General features: G+C 38.6%; 1 protein-coding gene across 1 annotated transcript in view; it reads right to left on the bottom strand.

The window, feature by feature from the left end:
- The window catches only part of EYA2 (EYA transcriptional coactivator and phosphatase 2), a 167,064-nt gene that overhangs the window by 92,347 nt on the left and 53,427 nt on the right, over positions 1-21,290 (bottom strand). The window contains exons 5-6 of the mRNA XM_044663808.1: positions 8,437-8,504; positions 6,090-6,267 (exon numbers count right to left, since the gene is read on the bottom strand). Coding sequence (XP_044519743.1) covers positions 6,090-6,267; positions 8,437-8,504 — 246 coding nt within the window. The remainder of the gene's footprint in view (positions 1-6,089; positions 6,268-8,436; positions 8,505-21,290) is intronic.

Genomic DNA, 21,290 nt, shown 5'->3' with positions numbered 1-21,290 from the left:
ACTGAGAAGGAGTAATCAGACTGGTTGGATGAGAACCAGGAGAAAGCATAAGGGAAGAGAATTGCAGAGGTGGAGGGAGGAGGTGGGGGTGTCCAACACTGTAAAAAGTTGGAGGACGAATGAGAAGGATGAGGCCTGTGAACAGGTTTTCTGTTTAAACAGATAAAAAAGTCATTCTAACCTTGCAAAGAATGGTTTCAGTGGAGTTGCAGCATTAGAGGCCAGATTCCAAATGGTTGGGAAGCCCTTGGGAGGCTAAAGTAAAAGTAAAGTAAGTAGGAAAGTAAGTAGTAAAAGGAGGAAACTTTTAAAGCAAGTGATAGTAAAAGAATTATAATTTGAATGGATGGCAGAGGAAGTGAGAGATGAAGAGGGACTATACAAGGAGCAAACTCTAGAGGAGCTTTGACTTATCATTTGGCCTTGGAGAAACCTTTGAAACTCTTGATTTTGCAGAGAGCAATTTGAGGCAAGTGATGGGGACAGAAGCCAGACTTCTGGGGACTCAGAAGTGAGTGGCAAAGAGAAAATAAAAGCATGGAGAGCAGATAACTTTTTCTGGGAGTTTGACTGAAAGGGAGAAAAGATTCAGGATGATAACAGCTTGAGAGAATGATAGGGTCAGGTGAAGGCTCATCTATTAGATATATGGAAGATTTAGACATTTAGGTGGACTGAAAAGAACATCAAATTTTGTGAATCAAACTATAGGTTGGCCCTACTAAATCTATTCCAGTAAAACTTTCTTGGTAGCACTCAACATAATGGTAGACTATTCATATGACTATATTTTTAATTCCCACCATTAATGTAGCCTAAAGACCACCAGGCCTTGCAGTCTGCCCAGGGGTATGACGATAAATATTCAGAACAAGTAGATCTCTGAAAAAAAGTATGTATCACATACTTTTAGTTTAATCTGGATTACTAACATTTTCTCCATCACTTTCTTAAGTTTTGACAGTCAACAAAAAAATAAATTAAGATCTGATTTGTAGAGTTTGTTGCTTTCTGAGGTTTAACTGGCCATATTGAAAATTTAACAATCAGCTCTCATGAGCCACTTTGAACCTTACTCAGTGCTTCTGTATAGCTGTCCCACTGCAGCACCTTTAGGACTTATGTGCCTTTCCAACATCCTTATTGATGACTTTCCTAATGTTGTCTCTTCTAGTTAGGAGTTTGAGCTCCTTTAGGAGCAGGAACTAGCTTTTTCTTTTTGTGGCACTTGGCATTCCATTCACTCATTCATTCAATTTAAAGAAAACCCCCTTACCTTTTGCCTTAATAACAACTCTAAGACAGAAGGGCAAGGGTTAGGCAATTGGGGTTAAATGACTTGCCCAGAGCCATGCAGCTAGAAAGTGTCTGAGGTCACATTTGAACCCAGGCCTGGCTCTCTATCTACCAAGTAACCTAGTTCCCTCCCATTCATTCATTTTTACCATCTGTAATCTTTCAGCCATATGCTTGAATAAACTTCTCAAGAGGCTCCTTTCTGAAATCATCTTTCTCTGAATTGCCCAAGTTCTGGAGAGCAGTTTAAATTCTTTAGCCTGACATGTATGGTCCTCTACAACCTTGAATTAATCTACTTTATACACTTTTAGACTTCTTTTATAGTAATACTCTTTCTTGTGCCAAACTAGATTACTAGTTGTTCCCCATCTAAGCCCCTTACTTTCCATGCTCCTGCTTTTGCTCACATCATTATCTCTAGAACCATTACCTTCTTCTCCTTTCCCCTACCCCATCTCAACCAAATTACACCTGCTGAAAATTCTTCCAGACCCAGAAGAAAATCTAGTCATCTATGAAGCCTTTCCTGAGACTTTCCTTAAAATGAGGGCATGCCTGAAGGTCACAGAAATGACCCTTCCTTCCTCTGATCCTGACCTGGAGCTTTGGGTTTGTACCTCCCTTAGGCATTTACGGTTTACTATTTTCTATTACTGTGTGTATGTGTTTGGTGTGTATGTGTCTTATCTCCCTATGACACTTGAGGACAGAGGCTGTTTAATTTTTGCATTCCCTGTTGTGCCTTACACAGTATTTTGCACATGGTATATATTTAATAAATGTTTGTGGAATTGAAACAAGAAAATCCACCAACTCCTTTTACAGATTTTGTGATCATACTTAACCCCCCCCCCCAATATTAGTTTTGAGTAATGTCAGATGTTCAGGTTTTGTACTCTAAGGATCAGCAGACCATCCAATCAAAGTATGCTGCAATCAGCTGCAAATTGTGTGGTATTTTATATAAATGTTATCACATGCCAAAGACAACTACAGCAGAGAAGGGAGGAATAACATCTGAATATTTTATTTAAAAGAAGCAGTAAATGGAAGGACAATGATCTCTCAGTAACACTATAAACCACTTGAGCCTTCAGAATTTCAAAACTAACTATTCAAGGAGATATTGGACAATTTCAAAAGTGTTGGAGCTTTTTATGAGAAATTTCTAGGAGACATTAATTCAATGTGTGTGTATGTATGTGTTAAAATGGACAGACATCAGGACTAAAGAAGCAAAAAAATCTCAGTTTTAACTGACAATTATTTATATGACTAGATTTTATATATACTTGTTAGGTTAGACATATGGTAAAAAACCATCCTACCCACTTATCTTGGTGTCACACAATAAAGGGTAAATGGGAAACAGAGGAAGGCAATTAAGAAAAGCTCATCAAAGAAACATTGTTCTCTTCCAATATGCTGGGCTTTTGATAGTAAATAAGGAGGTCCTTCCTAGTTAAGTCACATTCTTATGTACCTTTATGACCAAGGCTTGAGGCTTATAAAATACAGGATTGGGAGTAGAATGCTAATTGATGATTCTTTTCTCATTGATTTCCTAGTTTTTTCCCCCACTTTCTGAAAAAAAAAATTTTTTTTGAGAGACTTAAAATACAGAAAGTTGAGTGGCCAATGAATATTCAGCTTTCTTGAACTATGGAATGTGCAAGGAAATTGAAACTTGCAAATGAGGAAACAACTTTGAAAATTTGAAATTTTAAAGCATTGAACTAAAAGTCAAAATATTCTGGACTCAAGATCTGCTATTGACTAGCCAGGTGACCTGAGGCAAGCAATCTAACCTTGTTAAGCCTCAGTTCCCTCGTCTGTAAAGAGATGGTGATAATATTTGTTTTATATATCTCAAGCTACTTCAAGGATCAAATAAGAATGTATCTGAGACAGCTTTGTAAATTCTAACATTCTATATAAATGTAAGGAATATCATACTGATTATATTTAAGGGATATGCAAAGATACAACTTTTATTAATATTAATAATACTTTTTTGACCACAGGCAAACTATTTCTTTATTCTGTTGTACCAGGCTTCAACCCCATTCAGAAATGAAATTCATGAATGAGTCAGTTTATACGGTATTCAAAAGACCTCATAAACCACTGGTTCTCTCATCGCTCCTATGAGAAAGGTAAAATCACTCTTGCTGATGGTAAAAGTGGAAGACAGAATCAATTTCCCAAAGCCACTAAGACGCCCAGGAAGGAAGCAGATCTTAGAGGTGATCTATAGTACCTGTCCATCAAATTGCTGAGGGAATATTAAGGGCCTGCCATCAGACCAGGTGTCGTGGGATATAAAACAAGTAGGGGTGTGTGTGTGTGTGTGAAGATGGGGAGGAAGCAGAGAGAGGGATCATCATTGTCCTCAAGGAGCTTTCCATCTTATGGAGCTAAACAGTACAAGATGGCATATAATCAAATGAGTGCTAGATTGTATTATTGAGTCTAGAAATGTTATAGGAATTCAGAGAAGGGAATGAATTGAACATTATTATGTTAGTGGTAAACATATGGTGCGACAGAGAACCTTGGAATTACTCTGAAGGTCCCAAGGAGACAGGCAACCAAAAATTACTCAGTGTTGATTGTATAACATTTTTTTACAGAGCTGTTTGCTTTGAAGGAGATCAAAGTACTTATTTCTGGCAACCATCATTTCATTAAATAGATAGCAATTTTAAAGCATTTTTCTCCCTACACGGTAGAGGAAAGTTTTGATTTAAAAAACTTAATTATATTATAGGAGCTTAGCATTTAAATGAAGAAGACATTTGTGAACATGCAAATAATCTAATTGATAGGTTCAGGTTTGCAGATGGAGGGTTTCCTTGAAAAGAGGGCATATAGGAAAAGCCATCTATGAAACGTCGGATAGATGGCAACCCATAAGATAATTAGAATGGGTTTTTGTGATATCATCATAAAAATTCCTAAAGGTTTAAAACAATTTATTTTTTATTAATTAACAAAAAAATAGCAGATTTCCATTTATTTAGGCAGGACAGAAAGAGTATTATATGTGAAATGCAAACTCTACTATGTATAGCTTGCTTAAAAATGTATATTATAAATTCAAAAAGTTACTTGAAAAGTGGTCTTTTTTTGTCTATTTTTCTTTCTTAACTTTCTAAAGGTTTTTCCTGTTTGTTTTTTTTGGTGGTTCAATCATACTTCATGAACTTGTTTAGGGTTTTCTTGGCAAAGATACTGGACTGGTTTGCTATTTCCTTTTCCAAACATTCTATAGATGAGGAAACTGAGAAAACAGGATTAAGTGAATTGCCCAGGGTCATACAGCTAGTCTGAGGCCAGATTTGAACTCATAATAGGGTTCTATCTACTGTCCACCTAGCTGTCCTCTCCCACTCTGTAAAATATTAATCACATTTTTGTACTCCTAAAACATGAAGCTATAGAAAGAGAAATTCTACCAAAATAACTATGGAATCTATAAAATACTTGAGTCTACTGACCAAGATATTCACAAGAACTCCATAAATACTACAAGACACTGTCAAGAGAAATAAAGACAGGAGAGTTGGGGAAATATCAATTACTTATGAGTAGGCTGAATAAAATGATTACACAATCTAACTTAATTTAATTATTCTACGTCTGACCTCTTATAATGTTAGAATCCTACTTTAATCACACCTTCCCAATTTTGTTTCTTACTACTTTCTTTTATATATATATATATTCTTACATTTCAACCAAAGCAGACTATTTGCTGTTTCATACTTGTGCTTTTCTCCTTCTTTACCATTTCCCCACATTTCTGCTTGCTGCAAACCTACCTATCCATCAAAGCTCAGCTAAACTAACACCTCCTCCAGGATGATTTCCCTAATTCTCATAGTCAACAAAGATAAGAACAAATGCTCACATTTGCTTTAAATACTTGCAAAGTCTTTTCCTCCTAAGAATTCTATGAGGAAGGCAGTATCCAGCTCAAATGAGACACTGTATATAAAGGCTTTGCAAACTTTTAAGCACTACATAAATGCTAGTTATTAGAATACACTGTTTTTTTCTTGCCTCTGATGGATGCACTTACTATATAGTGTGGGTTTTGTGTGTGTTAGTCCCCAGAAGTTATACTTTATTCATCTTTGTACCACTTTTTCTGATCCCCTACCGCATGGAACCCAAGGCTTTGCACACAATAGGTGTTAATACAAATTTATTTCATCCTCCTACAAACCCTATGAGATAAGCAGGAAGTGGCCAGAAATTTGTTTAACAAATGAATGAACGCTAAGGGAAATGGGAAGGGAGAAGAAAATGGCAACCACTCCGGTATCTTTTTCAAGAAAATCTCATTGACAATACTGGTCCACAGAGTCATGAAGAGTTAGACATGACTGAATGACTGAACAAGAAAGAAAACAGAATCAAGATGTTTTTATTTTCAAATTCAAATCAGTTCTAGATTCTAAATTCCCATTTTAGTTTTAGCATTGAGGGTAGTCCCTGCATCTCTTTTACCCTGTCAGGCCAAGCACAGTGCCATGGGCAGCTACAGAAGTCTACTAAATACCCACTAAGAGGTAGTTTGGTGTAATGGGTTTGCAATCAGGAAGAGTTGGTCAGATCGCATCATATACTGGCTATGTTCCCCTGGGCTTAGTGACTTAACTTCTCTTGGTTTTCTTATCTGTAAAATAGGAGGGTTAAAGCTGCTGATCTTTAAGGTGCCCTCTAGCTCTAAAGCTATGATCCTATCATCCATATTTTTCCTTTTTATGATTCAGTAAACTTACCAGCAAGGGACTCTGAGCTCTGACTGGTAATATTGTGCGAGGACTCCTGAAGTGCATATGTGGATGTGGAGAGGGACGAAGGGCTGATGCTGTTGGCAGACACATATGGAGAATTGTAGGAAGAGCTGTAATACTGTGAGTATTGGCTCTGAGGGAAGCCTGGGTATGAAGGATATTCCTAAAAAAAAAAGACAAAGGTAGGAAACAAGATGTCATTTCTTACCCTCCCTTTGCCCTTAGTCCCAGCCATGAGTCATGGTTTGGTATCATGGAGAGAGAGGATGAGAGAAAGTTGTATAATCAAAGATTTGAAAGTGAGCTCAAAGTTCCCTTTGCACAGTCTTTGTAAGCTTCTCATATCACACCCCTGACATGCGGCAAGCAACCTAGCTTCTGTGTGAAGTCCCCAGAAAAATCTACGATCTGCTATCCCATCAGGCAATTCATTTTGCTTGTCAAGGATCTAGGTTTTTTATTTTTATTTTTCATTTTTCAGAGATTTAGGGGGAGAAGATTTATTGAGGAACTATTAGGACATAATGGGACAAAGCAATTGAGTGATATTTTTTGTTTAATTATGAGTTTGATCTACATTGGAAAATCTAGAGTGAGCCACCAAGAATCTGGGCTTAAGACAGTGTTAGGAGTAGGACTAGGGAGTAGGAACTGCTGCTTGTTGCCCTTATGAAAACCTTTAAACTATCTTTAGCTACAATATCAGCACTCACTAATCCCCAGACTCTACAGATGGGGATTAATAGAACACCCTTGGACACTTCTCTAACAAGAGAGGCAGTACATATTCTCCCATATTATTCCACATGGGGATCACAATTGGAATTTCATAAGGAATTCTGCTCATGCTCATTCTTCATCATTCTCTGTAACATTTTGCCAAAGGATCTATACTGTAGATGAAAAAAATTAATATTCAAAATACTCCAAGTATTACATTTAATAAGATTTATTAAAAATTAACTTGAAGCAAAAGGAAAACTAAAAGGCTAGAGTCAAGAGGGAGCTCACTCGAGCCACGCACGTGGAAGAGAGATCGAGGGAGGGATTTTCAGAACTTTATAAACAGTAACATAAAGACGCATGTAAACGAAAAGGGAGAAAGGAATTTTGGGATAGGGAAAGAATTCTGGGAGGTGGAGTCTAAAGGTACAAAATTTCTAACTAATACAATATCTGTCTTAAAAAAAACCCCAACAAAAACAACCTTACCTTCCACGTTAGAACCAATACTAAATATTGGTTTTAAGACAGAAGGATGGTAAGGGCTAGGCAACAGGGGTCAAGTGACTTTCTGAGGGTCACAAAGCTAGAAAGTGTCTGAGACCTGTCTCTAGGGCTAGCTCTCCATCCATTGAGCCACCTAGTTGTTCCCTGATTTATATATATTTAAAAAACATTATTTATGTTTAACATTCTTTTTTTTTTAAATTCTGAGTTCTAAATTTGTGAGGTCGGGGAACTTCAAAGTAATAAATGGAGTTTAGATGGACAGAGTACATAAAGTGATGTTCTGAGAGAGCTGCTGATGTCTTGCCAGTTTTAGAGCTGTAAACGTCCTTAGAGATCATTTGGTCTTCCTGACTTCAGGCCTGGTGCTCTAGCCACTGTGGTACATAGTTGACACAACTTGGGTGCCTGATACTACAGAGGGGATTAGCTTGATAATGCAAGCTAAGCCATCTTGTACCAGGGTTTAATTGCATTCATCTGTTGTGCTTAATAGCGGGAGGAGTGCTTAATTTGGAGCCAGGAGACCAGGGTGTGAATCTCACCTCTGACACTTACTAGCTGTTTGCCCCCTGACGAGTTACAACATCTCAAAGTTTCAGTTTCTTCATCTGGAAAATGGAGATCATAATAAAGGTACTACCTACTTCTTAGAGTTATTGAGGGGAAATAATGTTGCTAACCTCAAAGTGGTTAATGTTTCCAACAGCAAGAACTGACCCAAATCATATCCAAATCCATGCAAAAATGAACAAGCCAGGTGATGATTTGTATCAGACTGGACTTAGCAGTTTGACTGAAGCTCTAACTTTAAGCTAATAGTTTTGTTTTTTAAAAAGGAAAGGGTTGAGGGAAGCTAGGAGGCTTCAGTGGATTGAGAGTCAGGGCTGGAGATGGGAGGTCCTGGGTTTTAATCTGGCCCCAGACACTTCTTAGCTGTGTGACCCTGGGCAAGTCACCTAACCCCTATTGCCTAGCCCTTACCGCTCTTCTGCCTAGGAACCAACACACAGTATTGACTCTAAGATAGAAGGTAAGGGTTTAAAAAAAAGAAAAGAAAAAGGAAGGGGCTTCTTCTAATCTATGGCTAACAACTTTGTACCTGATGCATGGTTCCAAATCCTGCTGAGTTGGTCAAGCCATTTGCCCCTTGATAAATCCCTGAGGCACCTGCAGAAAGGAAAGAGATATACACTGATATCAGATTTCTTGGCCCTGGGAGGAGTGGAAGAACATGGACATGAAGCACTCATCGCTTGAAGGGAGGGGTAGTGATAAGTACAGCATTGCACAAACACAGGCGCACAGGTAGCCAGGCGAGGCTTTGAGGGCATGTGGTTCTTAAAATGTTACTGCTCTTTGTTGAGTTAGTTCTGATTTCTGCCTATAAAATGAAAGGCAATAAATTACGAAAGCCAGAGGCCTACTTACTATGATGGGACAATATATCATGTATTGAAAGGCATGTTAAAAACAACCATTAAGTCCAGTCAAAGTAAAAGCCCCTAAGAGAACTGAGAAAAAGCAGATCCAACCTCAGCTGGGGAACAAGGCACCCAGCCAGTCAGCTTTTTATCTATTCTTTTTTTTTTAAGGTAATTTGGAGATTTTTGCATCCTCCCCTAAGACGTGTAGTTATGTGCACAAAGAATGGAAATTTTGGCATGCTATCATCTTAAACGACAGGAGCTGAGGGAACTACTGAGACGAAATATGAGAGGATGCACAGGAAAATGTAAGACCGAGGTTGTCGTCCTTCCTCCACCATGAACTTGCTATGTGACCTTGGGCAAATTCCATCCCCCTCTCCGGACCAGTTTATAAAACATTAATTTCTTCAATGGACATTACTAATTGGAGAGCATCCAGAAGAAGGCTATCAAGATAGTGAAGGTTAAAAGTACTAGGGATGTTTAACTTGGAGAAGAGAAGCCTCGTGGTGTGTGTGTGTGTGTGTGTGTGTGTGTGTGTGTGTGTGTGTGTGTGTTTGTGGAAGAGTCACGTTATTTGTCTTCAAGTATTTGAAGGGCTGTCATGTGGAAGCCATTAGACTTATTTTGTGAGATTAGGAAAAACTTCCTAACATAGTTATCAAAGAGTAGAAGGTGCTGCTTTGAGGAGGAGTAGGTCCCCACTCACTGAAGGTCTTCCAGTAGAGGCTACGTGACTTCTTGGGAGAAGGTAAGCTCCTTGAAGACAATGACAATTCCCATTTTGTCTGTGGATGCCCAGTGTCTAGAAGTATCTGACCACTGCAAGCACTTAACAAATGTTTTTAGACTGGTTGATAATGGAGTGGGAATTGTTTCCAGTATGAGCTGGACTAGATGGTTGCTGAGATCACTTCCAGCTCTAAGACTCTCTGATTCTTAATCTCATCTATGTTAGTACTTCTTTCAGAGGCTTCTCCAGGATTAAAAAAAATTTAATGGGTGTCAATGACGACACATTCCTTTTGTTAGTCTTAATTCTGCTAAATGACCAGATTACCCTCCTCCTTCCTCTTCGAATTCCTGGATATAGTAAAAAAATTTTTTTTCCTATTACCAAAATTTCCCCATCTGCTTTCACCACTAGAAGAAAAGAAAGAAAAACAAAATCCTTGTAACTGTATATTGTATATGTATATATATGTATAGTGAAGCAAAACCAATTCTCAAATTATCCATATCCCAAAATGCATCTTATTTTGCATATTAGTCCATCATCTCTGTCAGAAGACAGGGAGCAGTTTTTATGATCAATTCTCTGGAATCATGGCTAAGTATTATGTAGATGAAAGTATTTAAGTCTTTTAAAATTGTGATTTTTATAATATTATTGTTATGGAATAAATTATTCTCCTGGTTCTGCTCAATGTACTCTGTTATTTCATATAATATTTCATTCCTAGGTTTCTCTGAAACCATCTCTCATTATTCCTTACAAACATTTCCCCTCACATTCATGCACCATAATTTGTTTAGTCATTCCTCAATTGACAATCCATCTTACCACTACAATCCAATTCTTTACCACTACAAAAGCTATATTTTTGCACATATAGGACCCTTTCTATCTTTGATTCCCTAGGGTATAGCTGGGTCAAAGGACATGCATGCTAATTTTGTAACTTTTTGGTTAGAGTACCAAATTTCATTTCAGAAGAGCTATATCAATTTACAACTCCACTAAGAGTACATCAATATTTCTGTTTTCTCAGTCCCTCCCATATTTGTCATTTTCCTTTTCTGTCACCTCTGCCAATCTAATGGATATGAGATGTAACTTGAAAGTTTCTTTAGTGTGTATTTCCATAATAATTAGTAATGTGGAGAATTTTTTTATATAATTCCAAATAGCTTGGATTTCTTCTCTTGAGAACTGCTTGTTCATATCTTTTAAGCTTTTGTCAATTGGGGAATGGCTCTTATTCTTGTAAGTTTGAATCATTTCCTTATATATCTTAGAAATGAGACTTTTATTAGAAAAAAATTTCTGCAAAGATTTTCCCTGGTTAATCAATTCCCTTCTCATCTTAGTAGCAACTGGATTTATTTGTATGAAATCTTTTTAACCCAATGCAATAAAAATGAGTAGTTTTATGTTTTATGATTCTCTCTGTCCCTTGTTTGGTTAACTGTTTCCCTATCTATATATCTGAAGGGTGTTTTCTTCCTTGTACCTCTAATTTGTTTATGATGTAACTTTATACTGAGGTTATTTATCTATCTCGAGCTGATCTTGGTGTATGGTATGAGTTGTTGGTCTAAGTCTAGTTTCTGATAGTTTTGCAGTTTTTGTCAGTGATCCCTTACTCTAGGATCTGGGGTTTTTGGGTTTTGAATGATACCATTTACATCACTTGCTGTGTGCAAATAAAACGAGCCATGAAACTGGGAGCCTATATAACCCTTGCATTTTATAAATGACAATCAGTGGTTAAATTATTAATTTAGGATCACGTAGGTAATAAGTGACAGTTAGGTTTTGAATTCAGGTTTTTCAACTCTTAAATTGTTCCACTGCACCATGCTTTCTTCCCCTACCTCCACTCTACTCCCTATAGATGGTAAACCCATCATTTATAGATCATGAGGTCTTCTAAATTTTCATGTTTGTGGATGTCATACAGCTAATTTTACAAATCCCAGATAACAATGATGACTGCTATTCTTATTGCTGCTGCTGCTGCTGCTACTACTACTATAACTAGTACTAGCACAGCAGCTACAACTAAGACTTCTTCTACTATTATGATTTCTCAATCAGATCATAGAGACTCTACAGAGGAAAAACTAATTAGATGAAGAAAGCTTATTGTCTAGATTTATAGCTAGATGGATAGTCCACTGAGTTAGTACAGCAGTACACAATCTTAGACACTCATTGCAGATGGACAATGACACGAGCTGAGAATTGAATAGGCAGAAGAGAACAAGATGGACTGTATTCGGGAAATTATACAGTAATCTTCCATTTCCCCAAGCTGTTACTTGACATGAAAATTCATTTTTCAACATCAATAACATTATTTCATGCATATATTATTTTGTTTATTTTATATATATAAGGTTTTAATATAAATTATCTTCCAATAAATGCTGTATGGTGAAAATCATAAAATACTACAATCTCCAAGGAATTAAAATTGTTGGTGACTCAAAGGTCAATAGGGCAGGCACAAGTGGTCAGCAGCATATTATTAGTAATTTGTTGGACAGCTAGGTAGCACAGTGGATAGAACAGGAAGCTTGGAATTGGGAGGACCTGAGTTCAAGTCTAGCTGCAGACACTTCCCAGTCGTATGACTCTGGGCTAGTCACTTAACTTGAATTGCCTAGCTCTTGCTGCTCTTCTGCCTTGGAACTAATACTGAGTACTGATTCTAAGACAGAAAGTAAGGGTTTTAAAAAAAACATAAAGTGCTCAAAGAGCACAGAATCAGAGATGGATAGGATCTAAGAGACCATCAAATCCAATCCTCTCATTTTTATAGATGGAGAAACTAAGGCAAAGAACGTGTCCTCAGTCACACGGGCAGCCAGGGATGGAGACAATATTAAAACACAATTTTCCTAATTCCTATTCTTGGGTTCTTTTTGGTGTTATTTTTTTCCCCTCCATCACTAAATCAGTAAGACTCCTGCTAGCCTTTCTATTGGGGAGGAGATGGCCAGAAGATAAAGAAAAATGTGGTAAGAAGGTACATCTCCAAGTGTCTGGGGGAAGCTGGCCAACATCCCATTCAAGCCGGAAGGTTCTTCAAGAATGGCAGCTCCACCCACAGGCAATATTCCCAGGGCTCAAACAGGAGCCCTGAACATGACACTGTCCCTTCTCTTACTTCCTGGAATGAGTGCTTCGTGTTGGGGGACAACCCACAGAATTCTTCCATCGTAGCAAAGCATGCTGGGGTACCATACTGTTCTCTGTGGGCTGCCCAGGCATGTCGGCTAGAAGGAATGTGCCAGTCCCTTCGTTTCAAAGTTGGCTGGCTCTAGTCTAGTTGCTATAGCAACTAGTTGGCCCTTCCATTTGACAAAGCACAGGTCCTCCCCATCCTGTTCCCTTGGGTCAGGGACCCAAAGGGAAGAGCCACAGAGATGAACACGTCTTATCTGTCTCTGACCTCTTTCTTCCCTTTACTAGAATTCATTTTCTTTCTTTCTAAAAGAAAAGGACCAGTTCTATTTAGAGCTGCTTAGCCAGGGTTTAGAAACAAATAATCCTCAGTGTCTTCACTTGGTATCCTTTCTCCAAAATATCCTTTTGTTTGTTTTTATTTTAAGACGCTGGATTAACTGGGGAATGGACAGCTGAACAAACTTCAGTTAGCCAAGTGCAGTCACAAAGCACATGCAGTGAGAAATATATCTCGTGCCAAAGACAAACAAGGGGGTGGGGACAGGGGAGATAGCCCCAGAACTAATTTGCCACCACATGTGGCCCTTTTAGCATTTTTTTTTTTCTTGAGAGAGGTCAGGCAGTCAACCCTTGCTCTAGGAGTAAGGTCTATTCTGGAATGACAAATACTGGCACCTTCTCCACCAATGTTCCTATTCCCCTTATGATGGTCAGGATACACGGAAGGGGCTGGGGATTTAGAGGGCTGATAGAAGAAAAACCAACTCCATAGAAGGGGACCCTAAAAACAAACAAGCAAGCAAACACCTAACACACCTGAGGTTTCAAGAGACTGGCTTATGGAAACTCGGATCCTGACTAAAGCTTTCTTAACTATAAAATGAGGAGACAAGACAGCCTTTAAGGACTCCGCCAGCTCCATCATTCTGTGTTCTAAGGTCCTTCCTTCCAGTCATGAAATCTCATCCCTCCAATTCACAGCATTCCTCTTTGATCACCTACTGGAAGAGTAATAGAACAGTTAAAAACTCTGGGCAGGTTGAGCTCTTAAGGTCAAAATGATCTCCTTTCTTTTAGGTCTTGATTTCCCCTTCTACCTTCATCTGGATTCCAGGACCTGTTAATAGCTACGTGAATATTAAAATTTCTTCAAAATCCCAGAAATGTACCAGGAGTTGGGGAAACATTTCTTGTCTCTCCACATTCAAATTCTATCTTCTTTTTCGTTCCTTCTAAATGTTTTCCCTTTCTATTTAATTAAAAATATACATACACACATATAACCTTACCTTCTGTCTTGGAATCAGTAATGAAGTATCAGTTCCAAGGCAGAAGAGAGGTAAAGGCTAGGCAACTGGTGTTAAGTGACTTGCCCAGGGTCACATAGCTAGGAATTATTTGAGACCAGATTTATATGCAATTTAGGACCCTTATACTATATAAGCTGGATAGACCCCCAGAGAAGCCTTTTGTGAACAGAGGGAAAAATAATAGAGCCCCATTGCTTACAGGCAAATACTAACAACTTTCAGAGAACATGAAAGAGCTCTTGTATACTGACGCTGAAAACAATCCGGATGGGAATTTTCGATCCTTTTACACTGTCAGTTTGAAAAGATCCATCATCTTTTATTAAAGCTGTCAGGAGAGGGCTGGGGTCCCCCGGGGGGACACTCTATGTGTAAATTGGGAAGTGAACATGTTTATTGCACCGATTCTCGCACATGATACTGTGTCTTCCTGTTTTCCAAACGATTAGAGATAATTACATAAAAGACAGAGAACCTGCAATATTGGAATGAACTCACAGTGAACTCTGTACCAGCTGTGTAATCACCGAGGACAACTTCATAGTCGCCTAGCAAATTCAAGACCAGATTCTACATGGTGGATTAAACAGCTCAAAAAAGAGCGATATGAAAGAGGGTGAAAGAAAGAAAGAAAGAGCAAGTGAATGAGTGAACTCTGAGGAGGTAACTTTCCTTTCTGGGAAACTTGGCTTAAAGTTTCTTGCAACAAAATGTGCCCCAACTCTCTGCCAGGGTTATATGACTTGGTTTCTTTTCTTCCCTGCTTTTTTCCTTCACTTTGTAAATACATGAGAGCTGCTGGCCAAGTCAGGGATTAGGAGGGGGAGGCAAAGGAAAGAAGTGTCTATTAATCCCCTGGCTTCATGCCTTACTTTAATGTTGAATGACTGTTGTATTGACAGCTTCTGTGACCAAACTTTCCCCTTCCCAAGAAGGGCACAGTGGTAATACTCCCCTTAAGTGGATACTCCCCTTTAGCCTGCCTGTTAGATGGTGTAGTAGATAGAAAACTGGGCCTAAAAAAAATCAGGAAAAAGACCTGTATTCAAATCTAGTCTCAGATATTTATTAGCTATGTGACCTTGAGCAAGTCACCTAACCTCCATCTGCCTCATTTTCAACTATAAAATGAGGGATAATAGTAGCACTTATTTCCCAGGATTATTGTTAGGATCAGATGAATTGATATTTGTAAGAACACTTAGCATAATGCCTGGTACATAGTAGATGCTTAATAAATGCTTATTCCTTTCTTCTTGCCCTGCCTCTATCCAAACCCAGATTGGCTTTCAGTAGTACAGTTGAAACATAAGATGAACACAACTCCATAAAGTAGAATAGAAAACAATCAAACAAACTCCTTTTGGTTATGAGAGTTTAACAGAAGGAGAAAAGTTTCATATATAATATGAAAGAGATATTTTAAAAATCATTTGTTTGGCTTTGGAATGCCTTACATCAGTTTTTCTCATCCATTTATTATTATTATTTAAAAAATCTTTATAACAAAAAACTGACAAAGGTCTAATTACTCAAATATACAAGGAGCTAAATCAATTGTATAAAAAAAATCAAGCCATCTCCCAATCGATAAATGGGCAAGGGACATAGATAGGCAATTTTCAGATAAGGAAATCAAAACTATCAATAAGCACATGAGAAAGTGTTCTAAATCTCTTATAATTGGAGAAATGCAAATCAAAACAACTCTGAGGTAGCACCTCACACCCAGCAGATTGGCTAAAATGACAGCAGGGGAGAGTAATGAATGCTGGAGGGGATGTGGCAAAATTGGGACATTAATGCATTGCTGGTGGAATTGTGAATTGATCCAACCATTTTGGATGGCAATTTGGAATATGCCCAAAGAGCGATAAAAGACCGCCTGCCCTTCGATCCAGCCATACCATTGCTGGGTTTGTACTCCAAAGAGATCATAGATAAAAAAGACTTGCACAAAAATATTTATAGTTGTACTCTTTGTGGTGGCAAAAAACTGGAAAAGGAGGGTATGTCCTTCAATTGGGGAATGGCTGAACAAATTGTGGTATATGCTGGTGATGGAATACTATCGTGCTAAAAGGAATAATGAACTGGAGGAATTCCATGTGAACTGGAACAACCTCTAGGAATTGATGCAGAGTGAAAGGAGCAGAGTCAGAAGAACACTGTACACAGAGACTGATACACTGTGGTAAAATAGAAGGTAATGGACGTCTGTACTAGCAGCAACGCAATGACCCAGGACAATTCTGAGGGATTTATGGAAAAGAATGCTATCCACATTCAGAGGAAGAACTGCAGGAGTGGAAACACAGAAGAAAAACAACTGCTTGAACACATGGGTTGATGCGGACACGATTTGGATGTAGACTCTTAATGACCACCCTAGAACAATTATCAATAATATGGAAATAGGTCTTGATCGATGACACAGGAAGAAACCAGTGGAAATGTGCATCAGCTACTGGGGGTGTGTGGGGAGAGAGTATGAACATGAATCATATAACCATGGAAAAAATTTTTCTAAAAAAAAAAAATAAATAAAAACAAACCAAACTTAAAAAAAAAAAAACCTCCTACCTTCCACCTTAGAATCAATACTATGTATTGGTTCTAAGGCAGAAGAACAGTAAGGGCTAGGCAATGAGGGTTAAGTGACTTGCTCAGGGTCACACAGCTAGGAAGTGTTTAAGGCCAGATTTGATCCCAGGACCTCCCATCTCTGGGCCTGACTCTCAATCCACTGCGCCACCCAGCTGCCCCCTTCTCATCTTATCCATTTATTAACCCTCACTCATTCAAACCACAAACATTTATTAAGTGGCCAATATTAGCTAGATACTAGGGGAAGGTATAAAGTAAGTCATTATCCTTGGATCTTCTTGCTGTTAATTCAGTCATTTCAGTCATGTCCAACACTTCATGACTAGATACAATTTCCTTCTCCAGTTCTTTTTACTGACAAGGCAGCTGAAGCAAACTGGATTAAGTGACTTGCTTCGGATCACAGAGTACTAAGTGTCTGTGGTTGGATTTGAACTCAGGAAGATGAGTTTTCCTGATTCCAAGCCCAGTGCTTTTATCCACTGTGCCACCAAGCTGCCCCTCATAGAGCTTATAATACAATAGGAATAACAGCTGAAATTGTGCACTGTTTTATCATTTACAAAGCACTTTCTGAACAACTATCCTAAAGAGGGAGGAAAACCAGATACTGTTCCCCAACCTTGCAGATGAGGTAGCTGAGGCAAAATTACTTGCCAACTTGACCCAGCTGGTGAGTGGCAAAATTGGGACAAAACACACGTCTTTTGGCTTCAAATTTAAGGATTATTCCATCACAGTTCAGTAAATTTATTTACAGTCCTGGGCTCATAGTAGACATATAACAAATATTCAATGATTCGCTTTAGTTGAGCTAATAGTCAAATGATGTGAGGATAAAAATACAATTCAATTCCATAAACATTAATTAGGTGCCTACTATAGGCCGGAGATCCAAAAAAGAAAAAGAGAAAGTCTCTACCCTCAAAGAGTTTACAATATAATGGGGCATAAGCTTCTTCATCTGACTCAGATGTAGAGAGAAAAGGGGTATAAAAAACTTAAAGCATTATACAGATGTGAATTTATTATTACTATTCAGTTCCATGGGGGTAAATGATGCACAGAGAAGACAAGTGAATTGTACACAGTCACAGAGTAGAGCAGTAAAGAAAATTCATTATCACCAGACTGAACCTCAGCCCTGACACGTTCATGGAGTGGTACGTTTATTAACGGCTGATATAGTACTGCCTTGGTAAGGCAGTGCCATCTAATTTGCCTCAGATTCCTACTTCTAAAACCAGAAATACAAAATGAGCCTTGTGAATCTTCTCCATATGCAAGCACAGGATACATCTGCCTTTAATCACATCAGATGCTAAATGTCACAATAGCCTCATTCACAGGTAGCTTAAAGAACATTTAACTGGTAATAAAACAATCTGAATGCTCGAAGAAACCATTTCAGATACACTAAGCTATAAACATGGCTCTGCCATGGAGGGTCAGAGACATACTATATTCTATATAAACATACCCAGGATGAATATCCACAATACATATATGGAGACCAAGAAAACAAAGTCTGAACCCATCACGCAAAGCAATACCTCCCTGGCAACCCTCTTCGGTTCGAGATGCCTTTCTAGACATGTCCCTCCTACACTTGGCCAGGCTGAGAATTACCCACATGTTCTTTACTCCTCACTCCCATTTCTGGATCTTATCTCTGTGCTCATCACTCAGTCATTTCTTATTCCATCCATTTGGATCAATGAGTCCATAGCCTGGTTGGAGTTCCTTAAAATCTTCTCAGTTTATTCTCCTTTGTTCCTCAAGGATTTTAGCACCTGGCTCACAGGCTTCTTCTCCACCTCAATTCCAATCACCATCCTACTTGGGGATTTCTCTCTGTATTTCCTCAATTCCTCTGGCCTTTCAGTTCATCATTTCCCTTGACTCCTGTGGTCTGCACTTTGCCTCTATTTCACTCATTCCCAAGGATGATCATACTTTTTAAAATAATCAATCACAGTAGCAAGGAAGAGAGAATGGGGGAAGACATCAGGTGTTTTGAAGTGCTGAGCAGAGGAGGAGAGAGGGCGCACAACTGAGAGCCTCTATTTTCTTTCTTTAACCCTTACTTTCTGTCTTACTAACAATCATAAGGCAGATGGGCAAGGGCTAAGAAAATGGGGTTAAGTGACTTGCTCAGCTGGAAAGTGTCTGAGGCCTGATTTGAACCTATCTCCTCCTTACTCCAGGCCTGGTGCTTTATCCACAGAGCCACCCTAGCTGCCCTGAGAGCCTCTGTTTTCTCAACAGAGATTTTATGGTCTCCTTCTGAGCCTGGGGTACAAGGAGGCTTGAGGAGAAGAGAAAGTTTGAAACTGGGGAGTGCAATTGAAATCAATTAGAACAGAATAAAAGGATTGCCATGCATCAAGGAGGTAACAATGAGAACAGGTAACATAAATTTACAAAAGATTCAGTCAGCCTACTTACATGACTTGGGTTCAGTCATATAAGTGGGAACAGAAAGGGAAGCTGCTTCCTCTGATATCTTTTCAACTTATGTTTCTGCTTCCCTTCCTCTGGGCACAACTTCCTAAATTTCCATCTCTCCCTCTTCTACTTTTCTTAATCCTATTCTGCTTCCTCAGTGCGCCCTCTACCCATGTCATGGTGAGTCAATCAACAAATACTTATTAAAAGTCTGCTATGGGCTAGGCACTGGGGGATATAAATACAAAGAATTAGACAATTCCTACTTAAAAATAGGTTTATCTTTCAATAGAGAAGTACACGCATGCACACACACACACCTTTCAATAAATATAAAGTTAATAAATACCAATATACAAAGTAGTTAGGTAGGGGGCACCAGCAATTGGGGGAGAATCAAAAAAGGATTCATTCAGAAGACAATGACTGAAATACATCTTAAAGGAAAAGAGGGACTCTATAAGGAGGAAAGAATTCCAGGCTTAGGGGTCAGTCAGTTCAAAGGCAAAGAAAACATATTCTCTCTCCCAGTTCCTTTTCCTTCTCTGTCCTCATTTTTCCCCATTTGTAGTCTTGACCCAAAAGTGACTCTAATACACTGGCATGTTGTAGTGGCCAGAGGGCTGGTCTTGGATTTAGGAAGTTGTGTTCAAGCCCTGCCTCTGACAAATACTGGCTCTGTGACTCTGGGTAAATCACTTAACTTCTTAGTATTCTAGACAATATAAACTGTAGAGCATGATAACCTGCATTGAAAGAGCATATTTTCTTTATCTGAGAGTTCCCAATAATGATGCAATCCCAGGTCCAGTCCCTGTAGCTGTCCATTTACCTATGATCATTGCCTTGCCTTCTTGTCTTGCTAAATTCCAATTCTAGGGGATACTAAATAACCTCCCCCAGAACCCTGCTCTCATTCTTTTGGGTGCTGCTCAAGGACTCATACCACAAGGCTGACTGGATTGGCTACAAATTGATTCCTCTTAATCTCAAATTAATCCTTATTGATACGTGGCAATCCTCTTCTTTTTCTTGGATGGATAATTTATTGTACTCTTCACAGCAAATATTTCAGATCTTTTTTCTTTTCAGGCTTCCTACAAGTCATGTTCACAAGAGAATATAATACTCTTCTTTACCGAGAAAACAGATTCCTTATTGTGAGTTCCTCTTCTTTCCTAGTTTATACATTAAAACCCCTTGATGTCACCCTCTATTCTCTCCTCCTTTGTTCCATCTCTGGCAAAAAGGGAACCCTTATTCTCAGTAAGGCCAACTCCTCTAATTGTGCCCTTCATCTCAAATTTGCTGGTGGCTTTTCTCTTCAATCATTAACATTTCTTCCCTCCTCCACTCATTACCAGCCTATTTATTTGTTCTTTCTTTGTTGCCCTCTTGGCCCTGCCTTTACAAAACAGTGGAAGGTTTCTCTCACCTTAAAACACATACAATAATGCACAGTAAGAAATGATGAACAGGTTAATTTAAAAAAAAAGCCCAGCAACATAGAAGAACCCACAAGGAATTATGGAAAGCAAAATGCGCAGAGCCAAGAGAACATTAAATACAATAACAGAAATTTTGTTTGAAGAATAACTTTTGAATGTCTACCTCTAGAGGAGAAACATGAGGCAGGGTTCATATGTATATGTATTTTTTGGTCAAGTGATGGCTTCTCTATCCAAGAAGGGGAGGGAGAGAGATGCCAGGGAATTTTAATGTAATCAACAAACAAATAAATTAATAAAACACACATGCACACACTCCTACCCTTAATTTGATCCTGTTGTCACTTCAGGTATTGCTATAGGATATTATATCCTGTATTTCTCTTTCTTTTCATAACCAAAAGCCTAGTAAAAAAATCTATCTACATTAACTGTCTCCACTTCATCATCTCTCCCTCACTTCTCAGGCTTCTGAAATAATTTTTTCAATCCTATCACTTGACTTAAATTGCCTTGTCCAAGATTGCTTTTCTCAGTCCTCATTTTTCTGGACCACCTCCTTCTACATCCTCTCTTCTCTCTTAGCTTTTGTACAGTGGAATCCTATCAATTCCCTATGCCCTGTCCACTACCCACACTCACACTCACTCTCACTCACACTCACACTCACACTCACTCTCACACACACACACTCTCTCTCTCTCTCTCTCTCTCTCTCTCTCTCTCTCTCTCTCTCTCTCTCTCTCTCTCTCTCACTATATGAAGCACAGGCAAGTCACAATCTTATTTGGCCTCTG

This window comes from Gracilinanus agilis, chromosome 2 (genome assembly GCF_016433145.1).
Source record: "Gracilinanus agilis isolate LMUSP501 chromosome 2, AgileGrace, whole genome shotgun sequence".
Taxonomy (NCBI): domain Eukaryota; kingdom Metazoa; phylum Chordata; class Mammalia; order Didelphimorphia; family Didelphidae; genus Gracilinanus; species Gracilinanus agilis.
This window is presented reverse-complemented; position numbering and strand designations above follow the sequence as displayed.